Below are 22872 nucleotides of genomic sequence, written 5' to 3'. Positions count from 1 at the left end.
ACTCCACAGCAATGGGTTTGGGTTGAGAAAAAGGAACGTCCCCCTAAAGGAGCTAGCCCTGGACTAAGGGGCGTGGCTGTGGCTGGAAGGGCGCGTGAGGGATAAGAAGCTGCCCCAGACCAGCAGCGAGAGGCGGGGCCATAGTTGGGCCGGTGGGGCCTGCGGGGTGGGGCCAGGGCTGCAAGAAGGCGGGTCGCCGGAGGGAAAGGGCAGGGTCCCAAGGCGATACGGAGACTGAGTCGGAGGCTCCGGAGGGGGCGTGTCCCCACAGAACGGCTGCTCTGAGGGAGGTGGGCGGGAAGGCGGGAAGACGGGTTGGGCGATGAAGAGGCCTGGCCCCGCGAAGGAGGCGGGCTGAGCTGTCCCGGGGCCGAGCCGGGGCCGGAAGGGGGTGGCTGCCGGCCCGGCCCCACCCCGCCGCGGGTCCGCCTCCCCGCGGGTTCCGTTGGCTGTGGCGGCAGCTGAGGCTGTGGCGGCGGCAGCCGCGGGGCGGGCGTAAGATGGCGACAGCGGCGGCGGGAGCTCTAGGCCTGCTGTGGGGCTGGCTGTGGAGTGAGCGCTTCTGGCTGCCACAGAACGTGAGCTGGGCCGACCTAGAGGGACCGGGCGACGGCTACGGCTACCCACGGGCCCGGCACATCCTTTCGGTATTCCCGCTGGCGGCGGGCATATTCTCCGTGAGGCTGCTCTTCGAGCGGTGAGAGCCCGCGAGGGAGCGGCGCAGAGGGCCGGGGGCGACGCGGGGACGCGGGCGCTGGAGACGCCCTGGGGGAGAGACCGAGGACCGGAAGCAGAACTGAGGGGAAAGCCCGGAAGGAGGGGGCTGGAGGAGTCTGGGCCGCCGAGGGGGATGCCTTGAGGGGTACCGAGGGGGTTGTGGAGCCTGGGTAAATACAGGGAGCAGGGGCGTAGGCAAATGAAAGAGTGAGTGAGGGGCGAGGGAAACGCCGAGCCCATTCAATTTTACATCCTGGAGGTCTTGTAGGGGGCCTTATAGGCCTTCTCCCAGCTAACCTCCAAGCCTTCTACACATGAGGAATTTAGTGTGAGCTTGGGCAGAGATCCCGAAGCGAGGAGCAGGAGAGGGCCAGGGGAACTAGAACCAGTTAGGGCCGTGGAAGCTGAGGGGGTCTCCGCGAGAGCCACATGTTCCAAGCAGGAGTGGGTTCGTGGGAATCTAGGATTTGTTAGGACACTTTAGTTTCTGAGAGTTGAAAGGAACAGGATTAGTTAGGCCCCAAGCCTTGGTTTGTCAGCTCATGGACGTTTGTTTAGGATATGTGTGTGTTCAGAAAAATTCCCCCAGAGTTAGAATGAAAGTAGAAATCTGGTAGGCATGAGTATGGCAGAGCCTGAGGCTTCCAAAGTATGGAAAGGTGTCAACTGCAGAGCAGGCCTTGGAGGCCTACATGAAAGGCTTGGTCGTCTGGAAGGGATTAAGAGCCATAGCGTTTATTAGAAGATAGCTATATTGAGCAAGCTTCAAAGTGAGTTTAGTAGGAGACACAACATACTTTGTCCAACCTTGTGCTCTTGGTAACAGTGATTTCACCTTTCTTTGAGTGAATGGGTCATATCTGCTGTCTAAGATAAAGATCTTTACTGAGGACTTGATGTGGCGATTTTATAATGTAGACTTGTAGCTATGGGCTGTTTCGATCAAGTCTACTCAAACTCCAGGAAGGAGACTTCTTTCTGCATAGGTAATGAGAATTGCACTTTGACATATCTTGTACATTTTGCCTTTGTCCGGAGTAGAAATTATTGTAATGCAAAGGTGCTCTTTCTAGGATGACAGTGTGTTGCAGATAAAATAATCTGTTACTCTCTAAAGAGTTAGTATTATGTTTTGGATTGCTTTTTTTATTTGCCTGCTATTTCTGACACAAAAATCTTGCAAAAAATGCTGTATGTAGCACATTATTCATCTATTTACTGTTTGTCTATTGTCATCAAAGTATTTTTCCAACCTGTTGAAGTCCAAAAGTGAAAATGCTCTTAGCAGAAGCAGTGAAACCTAAAAATCTAAATAAATGCTGTCTCTGGGTCCTTAGGAATTTGGTGTTGCTGTTATTTAAGTATAGTCATTGTATTAAGTATTCCCGGAGTGGAGAGGCACATACCACTTGTCTCTCTCAGGAGTAAGTGTATGCCAGTATGGAAAATTCCCCCTTGTTAGTGATAAGAAGAAATAGCTTGTTGCTTATAAACATTCCTGTTATATAAACTTACTTATCTCTTTAGATTTTCGAAGGATTCTCCCACAGGGCTGTAGACATATATCCCTAGCAGAGCCACTGGAAAGGATCCTTTACCTGTGGGAATTCTATCTGAACGTTTCTATGGTGCTCCAGTGTCAGGGGAATAAGGGTGGATGGGAATACTGGGCCGAAAGCATTCTAGTATGATATTTCTTGGCTAGTGAGGGCAGGCACCTTGTTTGTTTCATGTTTGCTATTGGTCAAGTTAACCCTGGAAGCAGTCTTGCTATTTTATTTCTCTTTAAGACCCACTACCTAAGTTAGTAATAGAATTGACAGCTACTTTACCGGTTCCTCTCTTGTGATATTTTCCATAAAGGGGATAGAAGGCACTCTTAGAGTATAGTAAAAGACATCCAGAAATATTGGTACAGCTAATCGTCTTTCCTACATTTTCTCATTCCTCAAATCCCACCGATTTAGTTTCTAAAAACAGTTAATGCAGTAACTATAAACTGTAAGTGCTAGAACTCCAGCCTCCTCCTTTTACAGATAGTAAACAGAGACTTAGAAACATCCTGAAGCTTTTCAGAGGTTGTATACTCACGTGGAGGAGGAACTGGAACCAGGATCCAGATCATGTTCCCCAGTCCAGTGCTCTTTCCACCGAATGATGTGGCCATCCTTTCTTAATCCTTAAACCCTCTTGTAAGAGTTAAGATTTAACCCCCCTGTTCCTAGTATTGTAGAATTTGGAGAACAAATCCATGTTCATCCTATTCGAGGTTATTTAATATAATGGGTTTGACTTGAACTTTGCATTTTATCTGTTTTTGTTCCAGTTACTGCATATTTTAGTGAATTTTACACTGTGCCCCTTGATAAATTATTTGTGTGTTTTGTGTCAGGAATCCCCTGAAGAATAAATACAGAGTTTACAGTTTGGACTTACTTTCTCTTCCTTTTCATCAACTACGTTGAGCATTTATTTTTTAAGTTTCCACATTCTCTAGAGAACTGCAGCCTAAACTGACGGAAATGACTTAAAAAATCATCTGACTACCTGTTTGTACTTAGCTATTTCTTTTGCTAAAGAACTGCAGATAGGAGATTATTACGTATCAAAGGACAGAGACATTGCTTTGTGGACCTCTGCCGACTGGTTGCTTGTGATGGCCTATACCTTGCAGAATGCCTTAAATGTAGTGTGTGGCCAGTACTTATTGAATGATTGAGATGGGTACACCCAAATGCCCAGAGAGTACCCCTGAACCTGGATCTTCAATCTGAAATACCATAGATGTTTGGCTTGATTGAGAGAGGCAAGACTACATCTCTTTTGTATCTGTTGTTAAAGGTTCACTATAAAAATGGCGTGGCTGGTGCAGCTGACCTATAACTTCATGAGGAGAACGGAGAATCAAGATCACCAGCCCAAGGGTGATTTCTATGAGACGGAAGTCAGACATTCCTCCTATCTCCAACCTTTTTACAAATTCCGACACCAGCTATCCTTCCCATGGCACTCTGCTTTTCTGCTGGGTTCGATAATTTGTTTTCCGTGATCACAAAGAACTCATAGACCATACTCACAGTTATAGGGTTCATTAAGGAAATAACAGGTTCAGGATTAGAAACGACTCAGGATACAGTGCTTTGGTCAGGACTGCTTTTCAGCCGTGTCCACAGGCAGGCCTCTTCCTGGCCCTTAGCCTCTGGGCCCTCGACACATCAGGCCTCTTGGGCTGGACTGGCCTCTGTCCTGCTCAGGCAAATGTTACAAAGCTCTTTAAGCTCTGCCAATAAGTGCCCAAGAGCACCCCACTCTGCCAGTAAGCCTCTGCCCGAAGGCACTCAGCTCTCTCACTCCTTGGGTCAGCAAGCCTAGGTCTACTGACAAGTGCGTAGAGGCACCTCTCTCCTCCAGCAGGCATCCTGCCCAAAGGCACGCAGCTCTTTTTGCTCCATGGGTTGGCACATACATTGTAACTGCTTTGCTTCATGGACTGGGAAGTCCACTGCGCCATCTCATGCCAGCCCCATGGTTCTGCTGCAGCCGTTTCTCAGCATCTGTTTCTCTGCATCCGTTTTTCAGTATCTTACACTGTCTCTGGTGTTACAACTCTCTCTGCCTGTCTCCTGGGTCAAGAAAGTTCTCAACGTAGGGACCTTGGGTCCAAAGAATGTGCTCTGCTCCCATCTCTTCTTCATGGTAGTGAGGTCCTCCCATTCCGCCTTTGACACAGCTCATTTTAAGCCTAGCGGGTTGGCGAAACTGACTGATTCTCTCATTAGGGTTCCATACGCCTTATTTACATGGTCCCACCCCCACAAGAATCAAATGATGCATTGCATTGGGTAAATCTGCTGCAAAAGGTCTTTTTAAAGTGTTAAAAGGCAAAGGTGTCGCTTTAAAGACTAAGGTGCCTCAGACACAAGCCATAGTGTTTTCAGCCACCTCATATGCATGTGAAAGCTGGACAATGAATGAGGAAGACTGAAGAAAAATTGATGCCTTTGAATTGTGGTGTTGGCAAAGAATGTTGAATATACCATGGACTGCCAAAAGAATGAACAAATCTGTCTTGGAAGAAGTATAATCAGAATGCTCCTTAAAAAGCAAGGATGACAAGGCTACATCTCACATATTTTGGACTTCGTATCAGGATGGATGGAAACCCTGGTGGCGTAGTGATTAAGTGCTATGGCTGCTAACCAAGAGGTCGGCAGTTCAAACCTGCCAGGCGCTCCTTAGAAACTCTATGGGGCAGTTCTATTGTGTCCTATAGGGTCGCTATGAGTCGGAATGGACTCAGTGGCAGTGGGTTTGGTTTTTTGGTTTCATCAGGAGGGATCAATCCCTAGAGAAGGACATCACACTTGGTACAGCAGAGGGTCAGCAAAAAAGAGGAAGACCCTCAATGAGATGGACTGATACAGTGGCTGCAACAGTGGGCTCAAACAACGATTGTGAGGATGGCGCAGGACCAGGCAGTGTTCATTCTTTTGTACTTGGGGTCGCTATGGGTTGGAACCGACTCAACGGCACCTAACGACAACAACCCCCACAAGGGTGCTGTGTACCTTATTTGCATTATTAGCAAACTATCCAATCCTCTTAGGCCACAAGCACCTCATTTGCATGGTCCCATCTAGTCATTTGGTGGGAATTACAAGACTGTGGCAGGCGAGGCCATACAAAAGCAATCCATCCTATCGCAGGCCACCCCCTGGCTTTTCTAGCCATGGTTCTTTCATACTTGGAGGATAACTTCCCCCTCCCAATCATTTTTGCAGTCCAAAACAGTCATTAACAATTAGTCCTTCAGTAGGACAGACCTCAGAGTGAGGTTACTCAGGTACCACCCATTCAGGTCTGCTGCAGGTATCCATCTGATCTGGTCAGATTCTCAAAAAATCATCTCGGGTTTTTGTGTGAGAGACTGACTTGATTTGTAAACTTTCACTTAAAGCACAATAAAAATTATTAAAAAAAAAAAAAAGTCATCTCTTCTTCACCCTTTCTAGCCTCTGATAAAATTTAACTGCTCTGAGCCTTACAAGCAAAGTCTTTAATGGACTTTAGGTTTGGCCACTGTACTCTAGTCCCGCAGTTGTCTCCCCCTTATTCTACTCTTTCACAGTTACTGCTTCTATAATTACAGTTTTTACAATCACAATTAACCCGGTTAACAGTCAGCACTCAGAACTGAATCATATAATCCTATCAACATCTTCCCCCACCTTCTCTTCCCCAGACTCATCAGGAAGAGAACAATCTATTCAGTGGGGATCCTCCCTTGTCCCCCTCAATAATGTAAGTATACCCATTAAAGCATGTAAGCTTTTATCTCCCCCATTTTAGATAGCCAGTGTTTAAATTGTCTGTCCCTATCCAGTATTCTGAGGAGACAAGCATGTTCCTTGATCTGAGGAATCTTCTCTTCTGGTTGGAGCTTTGAGCATCTGCATCCATAAGCAAAGTCTGGTCCAGAGCATACCATTAAATTGCAGCAGTCTACACCAGCTCATGGTGTCAGACATCTTTCTCTCCATTTGATTGGGTGCTGGTCAGCTAATCCCTAGCCTCTGTGGGCTAGGTCAGTGGGTACCAGGCATAGGCTTGGGTATCCACACATCTCCCTGCCCTTCAGATCAGCCAGTCTTTCTTTTTCTCTCTTCTCTCTCATTTGTATCCCCTGTGGGCTAGGTCAACGGACACCACCTGTAGGCTCAGGAGTCTACACAACTTGAGACCAGCCAGCCCATTCTTTCTCTCATTCCAAGCCTCTGTGGGCTAGGTCAGTGGATGCCAATGGAACATGTCCAAACTCAGACCATCTCTTCATTTCTGCACCTCTCCCACTTCCACTCATCTCATGGTACCAGGTGGTCACCTCAAGTGAGCGTACCAGGCTGTATACTCACCAGCTCCCTTTAAGTTCCAGTCCTGGGAGGGGGTTCTTCTGACGAGCGCTGACTTTCCCTAACTTGGCACATGGAATGGCAAACCACTTGCTCAAAATTCAAAAAGTAAAACGGTCAATTTTTTTCTGCAGGTCTTTTTTTCAAATGCAAATTTCTTGGCTCAGAAGATTCTAGGCGAAACTCAGGTTTTTGACCTAAGCCCCCAGTACACTATACATAGGACTACTGCATTCAAACCAACAGTCTATGTTTCCTTTGGGCAAATCCTAGTTCGTCTTTCAGCATATCCAGTCCAGTATTGGCTGAAGGCAGAGTTACATCCTCTCTGTTATCTATACCCATTGTGGTCAAGTCGATTCCAATTCATGGCGACCCGATCTGTAACCCAATAATCATTTCCATCATACATGTAGGTCTGTTTCAATACTAGGTAGGAGGAATATCCAGTATCCACAGTACGTTCAAATAAACACATAACCCTTTTAAAAATGTTACAGTTTCATCTTCTCCACCCCTTAACTATCTTCCCATTCATATGCCTGTGGCCTTGGGCCTGTGGCTGGGTGGAGCCAGAACACCCTGGCCTCCTCTAAGTCAACTTGTTTAACTGGCCTGGCTTTTGACCGAAGCCATGCCAGATGGAGCTTTTCTCCCCTCAGCTGCAGCATAATATCTCTTTCGTTTCAGCCATTACAGGTAACATCAAACAAAGTAACCATCTAAGAATCAAAAGTTTCACTTCCCACGCCCCCTGGTTCTTTCTCTTACAAAGTCCCATTCTTTCATGAGTCTGGAGCCATTGTAATGAATCTCACTTCTGACACCAACTGTAAAAATGGCATATTAAGGGCATCTGACCTCTTCTAACTTCACAAGGGAGAAGGAGAATCAAGATAACAAACAGCTCAAGGCTGATTCCTGTGAGGCGGAGGTCAGACATACCTCCTCTCCAACCTTTTTGCCAATTCTGATACTAGTCGTCCCTCCCATGGCACTCTACTTCTCTGTCAGGTTCGATAATTTGTTGCAGTGGTTACACAGAACTCACAGACTATACTCACAATTATGAAATTTATTAGGAAAGTCACAGGTTGCAATTCAGGAACAGGAAGGACTCAGGATCCAGTTCTTCAGTCAGGGCAGCTTTTTAGCTGTGACCACAGGCAGGCCTCTCTCTGGCCCTCAGCCTCTCTCGGCCCATCAGGCCTCCTGGCTGGCCCAGCCTCTGCCCTACTCAGGTAAGCGTTACAAAGCTCTTTAGCTCTGCCAGTAAGTGCCCAGGGCACCCCACTCCGCCAGTAAGCTTAGGCCTGAAGGTGCTCAGCTTTCTCACTTTGGGTCAGCAAGCCCAGTTCTACCAACAAGTGCCTAGAGGCACCGCACTCTGCTAGCAACCCTCCGGCCTGAAGGTGCTCAGCTCTGTCTTCCCGTGGGTTGGCACATCCACTGTAACCACCCTGCTCTGTGGACCCAGAAGCCTACTGTGCCATCTTACACTGGTGTCCTGTTTCTGCTGCCACTGCCTTGCTGCCACCACTTCTTATCTTGCAGTGTCTCTGGTGTTACAGCTCTCTCTCTCTGTCTCGTGGGTCTAGGAAGTTCTCAACACAGAGTTCCCAAGTCCAAAGGACATCCTCCACTGCCATCTCTTCTTGGTGATAGTGAGGGCCTCCCTTTCAACCTCTGAGATGGTTCTTTTTAAGCCTAGCAGGATGGCAAAACTGACCAATCCCCTTGTTAGGGTTCCATACATCTTATTTGCATGGCCCCACCCCCACAAGGGTGCCATGCACCTTATTTGCATAGTCCTCCCCAGTCATTTGGTGGGAGTTATAAGACCATGGTGGGAAAGGCCATATAAAAGCAATCCATTGCACTACAGCTTTTCTCTCTCTTTCATACGCACACACTCAACTCCTGGTACCCTATCAAAAGATTTTTTAAAACTCCAATTTGTTTTTTAAAACTTCTTTTAGTATGTTGCTGATTGAGACCTGTGGGAAAGATTGGTCCATACTCAGTGACTGGGTTTGACTTAACTGGATCTTAAAGATGAAATTGTTTGCAATTTAATAATTTAGTCCCTTGAGCAGGCATTCCTTAGGGTCACGGAGGGGAGCCTGAGACAATATTCACACCATCAGAGCTATACAGACTCATTTGTTTTTAATATGGTAGTGCAGTGAGAGCATTTTATTGTCAGAAGAAAATTATTTTGTGAATTATACAGGAGATGGGTAAGGGCTTTCACCGATGCTTATTCATTATGCTGATTCCCTTTTCTCTGTTGGTCTAAAGAGCCTTCTCAATACCATTCTCTTTCACTGGGGCCAGAACAAACTCGCTGACCTGTCATGGAACTGGCAGGAAAAGAAGTGACTCATCTTCTTGTGCACGTTTCTTGACCACTCATTTCATCTTCCTCTTGCAAGCCTTGCTACCTCTGCTACATACTTTTTTTTTTTTTTTAATCCTGTTCTCCCCCACTTCTGTCTAAATGGAGGAAGAAATTTTTTTCCTCTTCTGACAGGCCTGCTACCCTCCTCTCAGATCTGTGTCATATCATAGCATTGTAGCCCAATATTAGTAGGTCCTCCAGAGAGGGGAGAGAGAGAGGCTTTGGGAAGATTGGCCACAGCTGCTAATTATAAGTAGGCCGCAAGGGAAACAGCCCATTCCTCTGCATCCCTAAAGGTATTCTGTTGGGTGTTCCTGAATTGTAAATCACAGAATTAAGTCAGGTTTGCAGATCCAGCAGAGCAAGATTGGAAAATGTGACCACGTGGCCCTGCCCTTATCTAAGAACCTACCTCTTAATAAGCTCCACATGGTCGAAAGTCTTCTGTGCCCCCCTCTCTCTGGGGAAACTTCTTTCCCCAGCCTTTTCTGTGCAGTCTGTGTTGATGCTCTGCAGACAACCCTGAGTACTGTCATGCCTCAGGTCAGGTTCCTGGCTCTGTCCCTGGAGATGATGTATTTGTCACTGAGCAAAAACATGTCAGATATTTTTGCTTTAGCCACTTCCTGATTCAGAAATCAGGGTGTCCTAGATGATTAAAGAAGAGATTAATGAAGGGGAGGCAGCAAGTGAAATCTGTACCTTCCTTATAAAGTGGAGAGAAGGAGCTATACCTATTTCGACTTCCTCTTCAGAGGTATTTTTAGGCAAATAAAAACTTTCTTTTAAAGAATTCACTGATTTTTGGCCTGTGTATACCTGAATCCAGCCCTGCGTTATCTTTAAGCGGGTTAATTGAGGTATTACTGAAAAAGGAGTTAACTATACCACTTCTAACTATTAAAAAATCGAAAGCAAGGCAGTTTTCCTTGCTTTACACAATACCAAAAACCAAACCCATTGCTGTCCAGTTGATTCTGACTCAGCGACCCTACAGGACAGAGTAGAACTGCCCCATAGGGTTTCCAAGGAGCACCTGGTAGATTCAAACTGCCAGCCTTCTCCGGTTAGCAGCATGTAGCTCTTAACCACTACGCCACCAGGGTTTCTGCTTTAGACAACAGGTCTTTCTAAAAAAATTGTAGTAATAATGGGATTTTAAAATGTAGATCATTTTCTAAATGACTTAAATGACCACTTAACTAATAAACTGTTTTGAGCGATCTTCAGTTGTTAGTGCCTTCTTGACAGCGCCTTCTAGCCAAGCATTGCTCTGTAGTTATGTTCTATATTTATCTCCTCAGTCAAGTAGTTAATGATCTATAAACAGACAAGTTTGTCAAGTAGTTAAATGTACATGGAGACCTTCACAGCCCTAATAAGGCAATGATAATAATAACCCTTTATTATATCTCTTTTTGTAAATTAAGGTTTATCAGGGTTTCTTAAAAAGGTTATACCTTTGTAAAAATGGCGTTCGGGTCGTCTGACCTCCTCTAACTTCATGAGTAGGGAGGAGAGAATCACCATCAACATCAGCCCAAGGCTGATTCCTATCACACAGAGGCCAAACATGCCTCCTCTCTCCAAATTTTTTAACAGTCCTGACACCAGCCATCCCTCCCACAGCACTCTATACTTCTCTGCTGGGTTTGATATTTTGTTGCAGGGGCTAAACAGAAACCACAGAGCATACTCACAGTTAGGGGTTTATTAGGGAAGTAATAGCTTACAATTCAGGATCAGGAACGACTCAGATTCACTTCTTCAGACAGGACAGCGCGTTAGCTGTGCCCGCAGGCTTGGCCCCTGGGCCCCTCGGGCTGGCCTGTGCCCTGCTCAGTCATGTACTACAAAGCTGGTTAGTTCCCTGATAAATGCCCAGAGGCACCCCACTCCACCAGGAAGCCTCTTGCTCAAAGGCACTCAGCTCTCTCACTCCGTGGGTTGGCAAGCCTACCGTAACCGCCTTGCTCTCTGGGCTGGAAAGCCTACCACTCTGTCTCGTGCTGGTCTCCTGGTTCTGCTGCCGCCATTTCTCTGCTACTGCTTCTCGACATCTTGCACTATGTCCAGTGTTACAGCTGCCTCACTTGCTCTCTCTTTCTCTCCGTCTCCTAGGTCTAGGAGGTTCTCAGCACAGGGACCCCAGGTCCAAAGAACATGTTCCACTCCTTGATGGTAGTGAGGTCCTACCTTTCTGCCAATGGGATGGCTCTCTTTTTTAAGCCTAGCAGATGGCAAAACTGACCAGTCCCCTCATTAGGGTGCTATATACTTTATTTGCATGGTCCCAACCCCCACAAGGGTGTCAGGCACCTTATGTGCATTAGCAAGCTATCTAATCCCCTCATTTGCATAGGCCCACACAGGCATTTGGTGGGAGTCACAAGACCGTGGCAAGAAAGGCCATATAAAAGTGATCAATCATACTGCATCCTTGTAGTCTTTAGCTTTTGGGTAGTGATAGCATTCATAAGAAGTCTCAATTATAGGCACAGAGAGCATCAGACTAAATCAGATGTTGTGGTTGTGTTAATTCTTCTTGGGAAATTCTCTGGTTATAGACCGAAATTGGTTAACTTGAATGTCTACTGATTCCCCAGAAATCAATGACCACTTTCTGCATTTGATAAACATGAGCCAGTAGATTATCTTATGACCCAAGAGGACAGGCTGAGTTCAATTTCTTCCTTACAGGTGCCACAGATTCTTGAGACATTTCACCTTTTAGTTGAGGATTAAGTTTTTACCTATTACTTCAGTTGTTCATTTTCAATGATTACGTATTGAGAGCTTGGTATATACCAGCTATCAGACTACATGCCAAAAATAAAAAGGTCAACAAGTCATGCTTTCTGCCCTTGGGGAGAAAGGCAAGAAAATCATTGGTTAAAACACAGTGTAGTAAGTGTATGCACAGGATATTATCAGAGTTTGGAGGAGGTAGATCCAGTTTTTTTTACAGTTGTTAATTAAAATGTAGCTTTTTTTAGTATCTTGCTGACAAACGGTTGTTTCTTAGACCACAAAGAATAATGAAAACTTAAGAAATTTTGTTAACCTTTTTCCTCGAGTCCACTTCTTGTTTGGTGTGTGTGTTTCTATTTTAAGCAAATGCATTAGATTGTATAATCACTCATCCATCTTAAAAAGATAAATGTGTTTAATGAAATGAATGAATTGAGGGATTGTGTCTTTTATCCTACCACTTTGTTGTAAATTCACTTTAGTATTCCTTTCAATAGAACTCTCCTAGTACGCTAAAATGCTTGGATTTACAAAAATTATATACTCTATATACATTCCATGAGGAAAATATCTATTACAGTAGATTCTTTTGCTTCTGTCTAGATTGTCTCAATTATTGTTTCAGGTTTCATCATTTTTTTTTTTTCCGGATAATTTCTATATTTACTTTTCTTTACCTACTGTGATAGTAGATTTATGTTGAAGTCATAGATAGATAGCTGCCATGGAGTCAGTTCTGACTCATGAAAGCCTTATGTACAACAGAATGAAATGTTGCCCGGTCCTGGGTCATCCTCATGATCACCAGCATGTTAAAGTCCGTCGTTGTGGCTATTGTGTTAATCCATCTCGCCAATGGTCTCCCTCACACTTGCTGACCCTCTACTTCACCAAATATGATGTCCTTCTCCAGCAATTGGTCCCTCCTGATGACATGTCCAAAGCAAGCAAGTCAGATAGTGTTCTGTTGTGATCCATAAGATTTTCATTGGCTAATTTTCAGAATAGATTGACAGCCTTTCTTCTTTGTCTTAGTCTGGAAGCTCCACTGAAACTTGTTCACCATGGGAGACCATGCTGGTATTTGAAATACGAGTGGCAGAGCTTCCAGCATCACAGCAACACGCAATCGACCACAGTACAACAAGCTGACAGACAGGTAGTGAAGTCAAGGAGCTAGATAAAGTGAATGATCTCAGAAACATTTGTCGAGGCACAGCCGGTATTTGGAGAGAAACAGTTTCACTGTTGAATGGAACTGTTATACAGCAAGATCTGAACTACCCTGCTCTTTGGGGATGACTTTCAGATACAGATCTCTTTAGGGCTTGCCTCCTTCACTAGATTGGGTGTATCTAATGCAATGCTTTGTACATATTAGCTATTCAATAAATGTTAATTGAATAAATGACTCTGGAGCCTACCTCTGCTTGAAACATTGTGACCACAGTGCAGTAGCTCCCTTCTTGACTCCTGAAATTCTTATGCTTTTAGTCTCAGGATTCCTTTATTCTCTTAAAAATTATTGAAAACTTCAAAAATTTTTGTTTATGTGAAAGAAGACATTCAGGTAGCTAACAGATACATGAGGAAGTGCTCACGATCATTAGCCATTGGAGAAATGCAGATCAAAACTACCGTGAGATTCCATCTCACTCCACTAAGGCTGGCATTAATCCAAAAAACAAAATAATAAATGTTGAAGAGGTTGTGGAGAGACTGGAACTCTTATACACAGCTGTTGGGAATATAAAATTGTACAACCACTTTGGAAATTGATTGGCACTTCCTTAAAAAGCTAGAAATGGAACTACTGTACAATCCAGCAATCCCACTCCTTGGAATATATCCTAGAGAAATAAGAGCCTTTACACGAACAGATATATGCACACCCATGTTCATTGCAGCACTGTTTACAGTAGCAAAAAGATGGAAGCAATCAAGGTACCCATCAACGGATAAAAGGATAAATAAATTATGGCATATTCACACAATGGAATACTACGCATCGATAAAGAACAGTGATGAATCTGTGAAACATTTCATAACATGAAGGAATCTGGAAGGCATTATGCTGAGTGAAATTAGTTGCAAAAGGACAAATATTGTATAAGACCACTATTAGAAGAACTCAAGAAATAGTTTAAACAGAGAAGGAAATATTCTTTGATGGTTATGAGAAGGGGGAGAGAGGGGGGTATTCAGTAATTAGGTAGTAGAAAAGAACTACTTTAGGTGAAGGGAAAGACAACACACAACACAGGCGAGGTCAGCACAACTGGACTCAACCAAAAAAGCAAAGCAGTTTCCTGAATAAACTGAATGCCTTGAAGGCCAGCGTAGCAGAGGTGGGGGTTTGGGGACCATGGCTTCAGGGGACATCTAAGTCAATTGGTATAATAAAATCTATTAAAAAAAATTCTGCATCCCACTTTGGAGAGTGGTGTCTGGGGTCTTAAACGCTAGCAAGCGGCCATCTAAGATGCATCAATTGGTTTCAACCCACCTGGACCAAAGGAGAATGAACACCAAGGACACAAGGTAATTATGAGCCCAAGAGACAGAAAGGGCCACATGAACCAGAGACTACATCATCCTGAGACCAGAAAAACTAGATGGTGCCCGGCTACAACCGATGACTGCCCTGACAGGGAATGCAACAGAGAACCCCTGAGGGAGCAGGAGAGTAGTGGGATGCAGACCCCAAATTCTCATAAAAAGATAAGACTTAATGGTCTAACTGAGACTAGAAGGACCCCGGTGGTCATGGCCCCCAGACCTTCTGTTAGCCCAGGACAGGAACCATTCCCAAAGTCAACTCTTCAGACGGGGATTGGACTGGACAATGGGATAGAAACAGATGCTGGTGAAGAATGAGCTTCTTGGATCAAGTAGATACTTGAGACTATGTTGGCATCTCCTATCTGGAGGGGAGATAAGAGGGCAGAGGGGGTCAGAAGCTGGAGGAGTAGACACGAAAAAAGAGTGGAGGGAAGGAGTGGGCTGTCTCATTACGGGGAGAGCAATTAGGAGTATATAGGAAGATGTATATAAATTTTTGTATGAGGGACTGACCTGATTTGTAAACTTCCACTTAAAGCACAATTAAATTCAAAAAAAATTTTTTTTTGTTTATATGGATTACATTTGTCAATACTACTGTATTAGAAATTAAGACCGAAAAATTTTTTTTAATATGTCATTATTAAATCATTTAGAAATAATGATATTGGAAAAGAATAGGGAGTTACTGCTTAAGGGGTACTAAGTTTCTGCTTGGAGTGATAAAATAATTTTGGAAGTAGATGTTGTTTTTAGTTGCACAATATGATAAATATACTTAATATTGAATTGTATAGTTTTGTTATATATATTTTACCACACTAAAATCAAAATGATAAACTCATTATATGTAAGATGACTTTTTCGTAAAACATAACTTATTTACAAAAAGGTTAGTGACAAGAATGGCATTGTTTTTACTTGTTACACTTTTGCAGATCTCTTTATTATCTGGCTTAATAGAAGACAGCTGGGTTCTCATATCTGTTTCTGCATTTAGTCTGTTCTATTATGTTGATTTTATTGAAGAGCTTGGAGAAAATATGGCCTTACACAGATAGGTAATAGGAAAAGGGAAAACATCATAAACACCCTGAAAGGGTCTCAGGGATTCCCAGCTGTTCTGCAACCACACTTTGAGAACCACTGCTCTGTAGAAACTAAAATATTCATTGGCTACTGTACAATAAAACTGCAAGTTGTTCTTAAATTAGTTTGTGTCTGTCTGAAGCACTTTGACATACTCCAAGTAATACTTATTATCTCAGGACATCTTTCCCTTATATAGAATGAGGTAAGATATAAGCAAGATGCTGATCCTTCTTTCTCATCACAGTACCTAGGTTCATCAGATGGCACAAAGCATCGGTCATGTTAATTCTTTAAGCCAGGTAAAAGGTCTAGGTGAAGATAACTTTGCTGCAAATGGGGAAGGTGTGAAGAATAATCTAGTGTAATTCCACAGTGTGTGCCTTTGTCGTGGTTTAGCACAGTATGTGTCATAGCCTTTTCTGTTAGTCTGTTTCTGCTTTGTTTTAAGAACAAATTTGCCAGCTTTTTAAATGATCCTCAAAGGAAACTGCAAAGATTACTTGTACACAGACCATGCAAGGAATGTTGGGTTTCGTACAGGTGTCCTTGTACGTGACAAATCCTGTCCTCTCTTTTTTTCCCCCCAAGTTTTTTTGTTGAAAATATCGTAGCAAAATACACACCAATTTCTAACGGTACAATTCAGTGACATTGATTACATTCTTCAAGTTGTGTAGCCATTCTCACCCTCCATCTCCAAATTGTTCCTCCTCCATTAACATAAACTCACTGCCCCCTAAGCTTCCTATCTGACCTTTCAAATTGTTCTTGTCAATTTGATCCCATATAAATCTTCAGAAGAGCACAATACTGTAAAAATGGCATGGTGTCAGACCTTGTTTAACTTCACAAGGAGGAGGAGAGAGAATCAAGCTCATCAGCCCAAGGCAGATTCCTGTGAGCTGGAAGTCAGGCACACCTCCTCTCTCCAGCCTTTTTACCAATTTTGACACCAGCTATCCCTTCCACGGCACTCTTTTTCTCTGCTGAGTTTGATAATTTGTTGCAATGGCCACATAGAACTCACTGACTATACTCATAATTATGGGGTTTATTAGGGAAGCAACAGGTGACAGTTCAGGAACGACTCAGGGTAAAGTGCTTCAGACAGGACCGCTTCTTGGCTGTGCCCACAGGCAGGCCTCTCTCTCGACTCTCAGCCCCTCGGCTCCTACCCTTCTTGGGCAAGTATTAACAAAACTCTTTAGCTCCTCCAACAAGTGCCCAGAGGCACCCCTCTCTGTCAAGAAGCCTCCTGCCCAAACGCTCTCAGCTCTCTCGCTTTGTGGGCCAGGAAGCCTACCATGCCATCTTGCTCCAGTCTCCTGATTCTGCTGCCACCATTTCTCTGCCGTTGGACTCTGCTGTGTTTGCTGCCACGTCTCACTGCTGCCAGGCCATCTCTTGCTGTCTTCAGTGTTACAGATCTCTGTTACAAATCTCTGTTTCCTGGAGCTAGGAGGCTAACAGCACAGGGACCTCAAGTCCAAAAGATGTGGTCTGCTCCTGGCTCTTGAGGCTCTTCCTAGTCTCTGGGATTGGCTCATTTTAAGCCTAGTGAAATGGGAAAACTGACCAATCCCCTTGTTAAGGTTCCATACACCTTATTTGCATGGTCCCGTCCCCAGAAGGGTTACATGCACCTTATCTGCGTAGTTTTACCCAGTCATTTTGTGGGAGTCACAAGACCATGGGTAGAAGGGCCATATTAAGGAATTCACTGCATCACAGATGCTCAAGGCAAACATTCTTTAGTAATTAAAAAAAAAAAAATTTTTTTTTTTGTTTAGTTTAAAGAAAGACTTCAGGGGATGTTTTTAGTTTAAAGATTGCCTCAAGGCAACAGTTTCAGGGGCTCACCCAGCCTCCATGCTTCAAAAAGTCTGGATTCATTGAGCATTTAGAATTCTGTTCCACACTTTTCCCCCTTTTGATCAGGACAAAGCCTATCGTTTTAAGAATTTATTCGGATTCCTGACTTTCTGGCACCAAAGGGGCTGGATGAACCCCTGAAATTATTGCCCTAAGATAATCTTTAAAAATTTAAACTAAAAATATCCCTTAAGTCTTCTTAAAACCAAACAGTTTAACTAGTAAAATATGTCTGCCTTGAGCATTTTTCTCTTTAAGAACTATCTATATGGGATCAAAGTGACAACAACAACTGGAATGATTAGATGGGAGTTTTAGGGGGCAGTAGTTTGTGTTAATGGGGGAAGGACAAGTCAGAAAAGGAGGGTGAGAATGGTTGCACAACTCGAAGACTAATCAGTGTCTCTTAATTGTATACGTAGAAATGGTTGAATTGGTGTATGTTTTGCTGGGTATATTCTCAACAACAACAACAAAATTAAAAAAAAAAAGAATTTACTCAGAAAAATTCATTGGCGTGGATGCATATATAATAGGGAGTATAAGAACAAGGAATGTCTGGGCGTCACCAACACATAAACAGTATTAATATAATTTTATAGTTCTTAAACTTTGTGTTTTGAGGATCCTTTTTCACTCCTAAAAAGTATTGAGAAGTCCAAAGACCTTTTGTTTATGTGGGTTATAGCTATCAATAATTACCATATTTAAAATTAAAATTGAGAAATTTAAAAATGTATTTATTAATTTAAGAATAACAACACATCCATTATATGTTAACGTAAATAACATGTTTTTGAAAAAATATTTTTCAAAAAAAATATTTAGTGAGAAGAATAGCATTGATTTTACATTTTTGCAATTCTGTTTAATGTCTGGCCTAATAGAAGACAGCTGGATTCTCCTATCTGGCTCCTGCTTTCAGTCTCTCGTGATACATTGTTTTGTTAAAAGTATAATGAAGAAAAGCTGGCCCCACATAGTGTCACTGAAAACCCACTGCTGTCGAGTCTGTTGAGACTCATAGCAACCGTTAAGGACAGAGTAGAGCTGCCCCATAGGGTTTCCAAGGCTGTAATGTTTATGGAAGCAGACTCCCACATCTTTCTCCCACAGAGCGGCTGGTGGGTTCCGAACTACCAGCCTTCCTTTTAGCAGCCAAGTACTTAACCACTGCACTACCAGGGCTCCTTTGTCACTAAAAAGAGGGAAATATTTTAATAGCTCTTTGAGATAACTTGATGATTCTTCTTTGATGCTACACCAAAACACAACAAATAGTTTCTTAAAGGTTAGTTGCAATGTGGAATCTGAAACCACATTAATGAGTTTTCATTCCCTTTTTGTTCTGTCAAGGCTGTCTTGCACTGTGAATGGACACCACGTATCAGTCATTTGGAAAATACTGGTCCATTGAGTTATACAGATCTTCCAAATTTCATTTCATTGTGCAATATTTTTTAGAAAATACTAGTTAATCTTATCGTAACCAATCTCATTAGAAAAATCTTGTTAGTATTGAGAAGTTGTCAAGCTCACAGGTGGATATAAACTTTCTAAGATTCTAATTTCACTTGAAAGTTTGAATTTTGTCATTGCAACAAATGCTACAAATTGTCTTCCTTGAAGTGACAGGCTCATGTCATTCGTTTTTGACAAAATGTTTGCAAAATACCCAGATCTGAATAACCTTAGTTTGTCTGCCAGTCGTTCTTGCAGGTAAAAATGGTGTTGTACGGAAAAAGTGACTTAGTTCAGCTCACAACTTAAACAGTCGCACAGGTGTCTTTCCTTGAGACAACCATGTGTTTTGGTATGAGCAGAAGTGCTTTATGTGTACTTCCCATTTCATCACAGAACACTTTTTTAAATGTACTCAAGGTTTGAGATTTAATAAAACTAATAATTTGTACTGCTTCATCAAACACATTCTTAAAGTGAAACTGGCTTTTTTTTTTTTTTTAACTGGGAAGACATAGAAGTAAAGAATATAATATCTATTAGTACAGTTTGGTACCATTCCCTTGATTTGTGCTAAAGTGCTATAAGTTTTACCCACCATTGCTTTGTACAATGATTGCAAATGTCAACACAGTTTAAAAAAAAAAAAAAGGCAAATAATGTCTTAATATTATTATGGAAATAGTTTGGATTTTGTGGACCCCCTGGGAATATCTTAGGGACTCTGAGGGGTTCCCAGACCATACTTTGAGACCCTCCGTTATAAATGAATGAAATCACCTGGGGTGAGAAAAGAACCTGCATATAACCCTTAGGAAACACCATCTTTTAGGAAAAGGCAGAGGAAACAAAACCAAAAAGAAATGTGACTTGGCTTACTAAGAACACAGTTGTAAGGGGAGAGGACTTTCTGAATCTGTTTCCTGTGATGCTGCATTTGCCTTTGGGGGCATATGTCTGAGGAGAGGGTTTTCAAATGCTGCTTTTCTACTTAAGAATTCTCTGAGCAGAGTTTTTTGGAAACTCAGAATCTTGATTTCAGTGTCTCAGTTATCTTCTCTCCTTGACTCTGTGTGTGTGTATGTGTACTGTGTGTGTGTGTTGTGTGTGGTGAGTAGCAATCAGTTTCAGATAATGAAGTTATTCGATATGCTTCCTTTAACAATACACCAGCCTTGTCAGTCTGTATACACCCTTTTTCTTTTTATTATATATTCCTCCTCTTCATCCCGTACCTATTTCAGTTTCTTTGATAGTAATTGGTCTTTTTATATCTATTTTGGCACTTTGTAATTTTCCAGAAATTGATATAAGCCAGTGCTTCCCAACCTCATCATAGTATTTGCTTTACACAGTAGGGTAATGTGCCAGAAGCTACAAACTGACAGTGTCTGGCTGCCCCAGGTCCCATGGACTTCCCTGAGGGCTAAGAAGATCAATAACTCAGCATAAGTATAGTCAGTCCATTTACTTGCCATGATATATCAGTTGAGAAGCTTGATCTAGACTTTCAGATTTATTTGTGTATTTTTCATATCAATTATGTTGCAATGAAATACAAAGATAGAATTGTTGGTAAATCCCTTGTCTTTTGTATGAAAAAGCAAAGTAGTAGGTAATTTCATCTTAACTAACCCAGGCTTAGGTCAGCTGCTGCCATGCATCTGGAGGGCAGGAAAAGGGCAGAATGAAATGATCCCTACAAAGCAAGACAGATATATTACCATCAGGTTGGGTCACTAGACTCATACTGCTGTGGCCAATAGAAAGGAGTAGTTTTCCTTTATATACCACTAAATGCCTATTTATTCCAGCCTACTTTTTTTTTATAGGCAAAAAAAAAAAAAAAAATTTTTTTTTATATAGGCAAAGGGAAGTCTGGTCTGATAAACTATTCTAAAACTTGAGTAGCAAATTGATCCCAAAGAGGACAGAAAATCACAAGATAAATTTGATTTCTTAATATCTTACAGCACAGCAGCAGTTTTCAAACTGTGACCTTGGGGCTCCTTTATATTCTGAAAAATTATCAAGGCCCTTAAAGAGTTTTTGTTTCTATGGATAATATTTATCAATGTTTACTGTCTTGGGAATTAAAATGGAAAAATTTTAGTATGTATTTATTAATTCATTAAAAATAACAAAACTGAATACATGTTAATATAACTAACACTTTTATGAAAAATAACTATTTTCTAAAGCAAAAAATTATTTTTTTGCAAATCTCTTTAATACCTGGCAACTTATTTTCATATCACCTTCTGCATTCACTCTGTTGTAGTGTCTCATGTCATATAACCTCTGGAAGATTCCACTGTACACTCATGAAAGGATGAGAGAAAGAAAAGAATTATTATAAAATAATAGAAGTTTTATGAAAATAGTTTTGACCTTGCAGACCTGAGAGGGCCTTGGGGGACCCTCAGGGGTCTCCAGACCACACTGTGAGAAGTGCCAATCTAGCAGAAAGGATGGGTGTTAGACTCCTTGTTTGGAGTTTTGTCAGTCTGTTGCTAGGTGTCATCAAGTTGGTTCCAACGCATAGCGACCCTATGTACAACAGAAGGAAGTGCTGCCCGATTCTGCACCATCCTCACAGTCGTTGCTATGTTTGAGCCCATTGTTGTAGCCACTGTATCAATCCATCTCATTGAGGGTCTTCCTCTTTTTTGCTGACCCTCTGCTTTACCAAGCATGATGTCCTTCTCCAGGGACTGGTCCCTCCTAATAACATGTCCAAAGTACATGAGATTAAGTCTTGCCATCCTCGCTCCTAAAGAACATTCTGGCCGTACATCTTCCAAGACAGATTTGTTTGTTCATCTGGCAGTCCATGGTATATTCAATATTCTTTGCCAACACCATAATTCTAATGTCTCAACTGAGTGCATCAAATCAACCTAGATACCTATTGTATATAAAAAAAAAAAAAAACCCATTGCCATTGAGTCGATTCCAACTCATAGCAACCCTATCGGACGGAGTAGAACTGCCCCATAGAGTTTCCAATGAGCGCCTGGTGGATTTGAACTGCCAACCTCTTGGTTAGCAGCTGTGGCACTTAACCACTATGCCACCAGGGTTTCCAACTATTGTATAGGTTATACAAATGCCAGTTGAATGATGTAGAATAAATATGCAGTTAATCCTGGACTTTCTCGAAGTTCTGATTTCAGATAATTTTCCTTTCTTTGTTAATTCATTAAGTGCTTAACTAAACCTACATATTTAAATTTTATCACAATTAGAAAAAAATTATTTTCAGATCACGTCCTTATTTTTGGTTTGGGAAATGTAAAGATTTATGTCAGCATAAAATAAATGCTCAGTTAAATATTTGTAAAATAAATAAATGTTCTTAGGGTCTGTACAGCTGGAACTGACTGGATGCCAATAGCTTTATGTCTTTCACTGAACTCTGAACTAATGAGGGTGGGATGTGAACTAATAACAACTCTAGGATATTAAGTCCACTCCAAGGCTTCACCCAGGTAGGCAGAGTACAGACCTGCCCTTGTTGGATGAGAGGAGATTTCTTGCTCTTCTCACCTTCAGTTAGCGGTACCAGAGAGTACCCAGACTGGAATAATCTATTTCTAGTGAAAATAATAATAGCTACCTTTTAATTAATGTTTACCAAGTATCAGGTACTGGGCTAGGCACTTTGACATGCATCATGTCATTTCATCTTTAAAACTACCTTGTGAGGTAGATATTATTATCCGTATTCTTTAGGTGAGTAACTTTCACAGGATCTCTCAGCTAGTAAAAATCTGACTCTAGTACCTGAGTTTTAATTTAATCACAAAAGTGCCTCTAGATTGAAGAGGCTGGTCCAGGCATAAGAGTAGGAATTGGAAAGGCTGTTTTCTGCTTTTGTATCTTTATACAATTATTTGGGTGAGAAGAGACAGATTCAGGGTTTTTTGTTTGTTTTTAAATCTCTGATATGGCATCAAATCAACAGCAAAGAGTGACTGCCGTAGTTACTCTTCTGGAGGCCAATCAATCCTGGGTGCAAACTAAGCTCCAAAAGAGCAAGAGCGGGATTCACTACATCTGTCATTTGCCAGTTACTGAGCAACTACTGAGTGCAGAACTTTGCTG

At 42.4% G+C, this 22872-nt stretch overlaps 1 protein-coding gene across 2 annotated transcripts in view; it reads left to right on the top strand.

The window, feature by feature from the left end:
• The first annotated feature begins 324 nt into the window (after positions 1-324).
• Positions 325-22872, top strand: part of CERS5 (ceramide synthase 5) — a 35145-nt gene continuing 12597 nt past the window's right edge. The window contains exon 1 of one of the 2 annotated variants that reach the window (XM_049883094.1): positions 325-697. In XM_049883094.1, coding sequence (XP_049739051.1) covers positions 501-697 — 197 coding nt within the window. In that variant the 5' untranslated portion in view covers positions 325-500. The remainder of the gene's footprint in view (positions 698-22872) is intronic. The other variant, XM_049883093.1, reaches the window with a different exon arrangement.

This window comes from Elephas maximus, chromosome 4 (genome assembly GCF_024166365.1).
Source record: "Elephas maximus indicus isolate mEleMax1 chromosome 4, mEleMax1 primary haplotype, whole genome shotgun sequence".
NCBI lineage: Eukaryota > Metazoa > Chordata > Mammalia > Proboscidea > Elephantidae > Elephas > Elephas maximus.
Note: the sequence above shows the minus strand (reverse complement) of the source record. Positions and strands in the feature narration are given on the sequence as shown.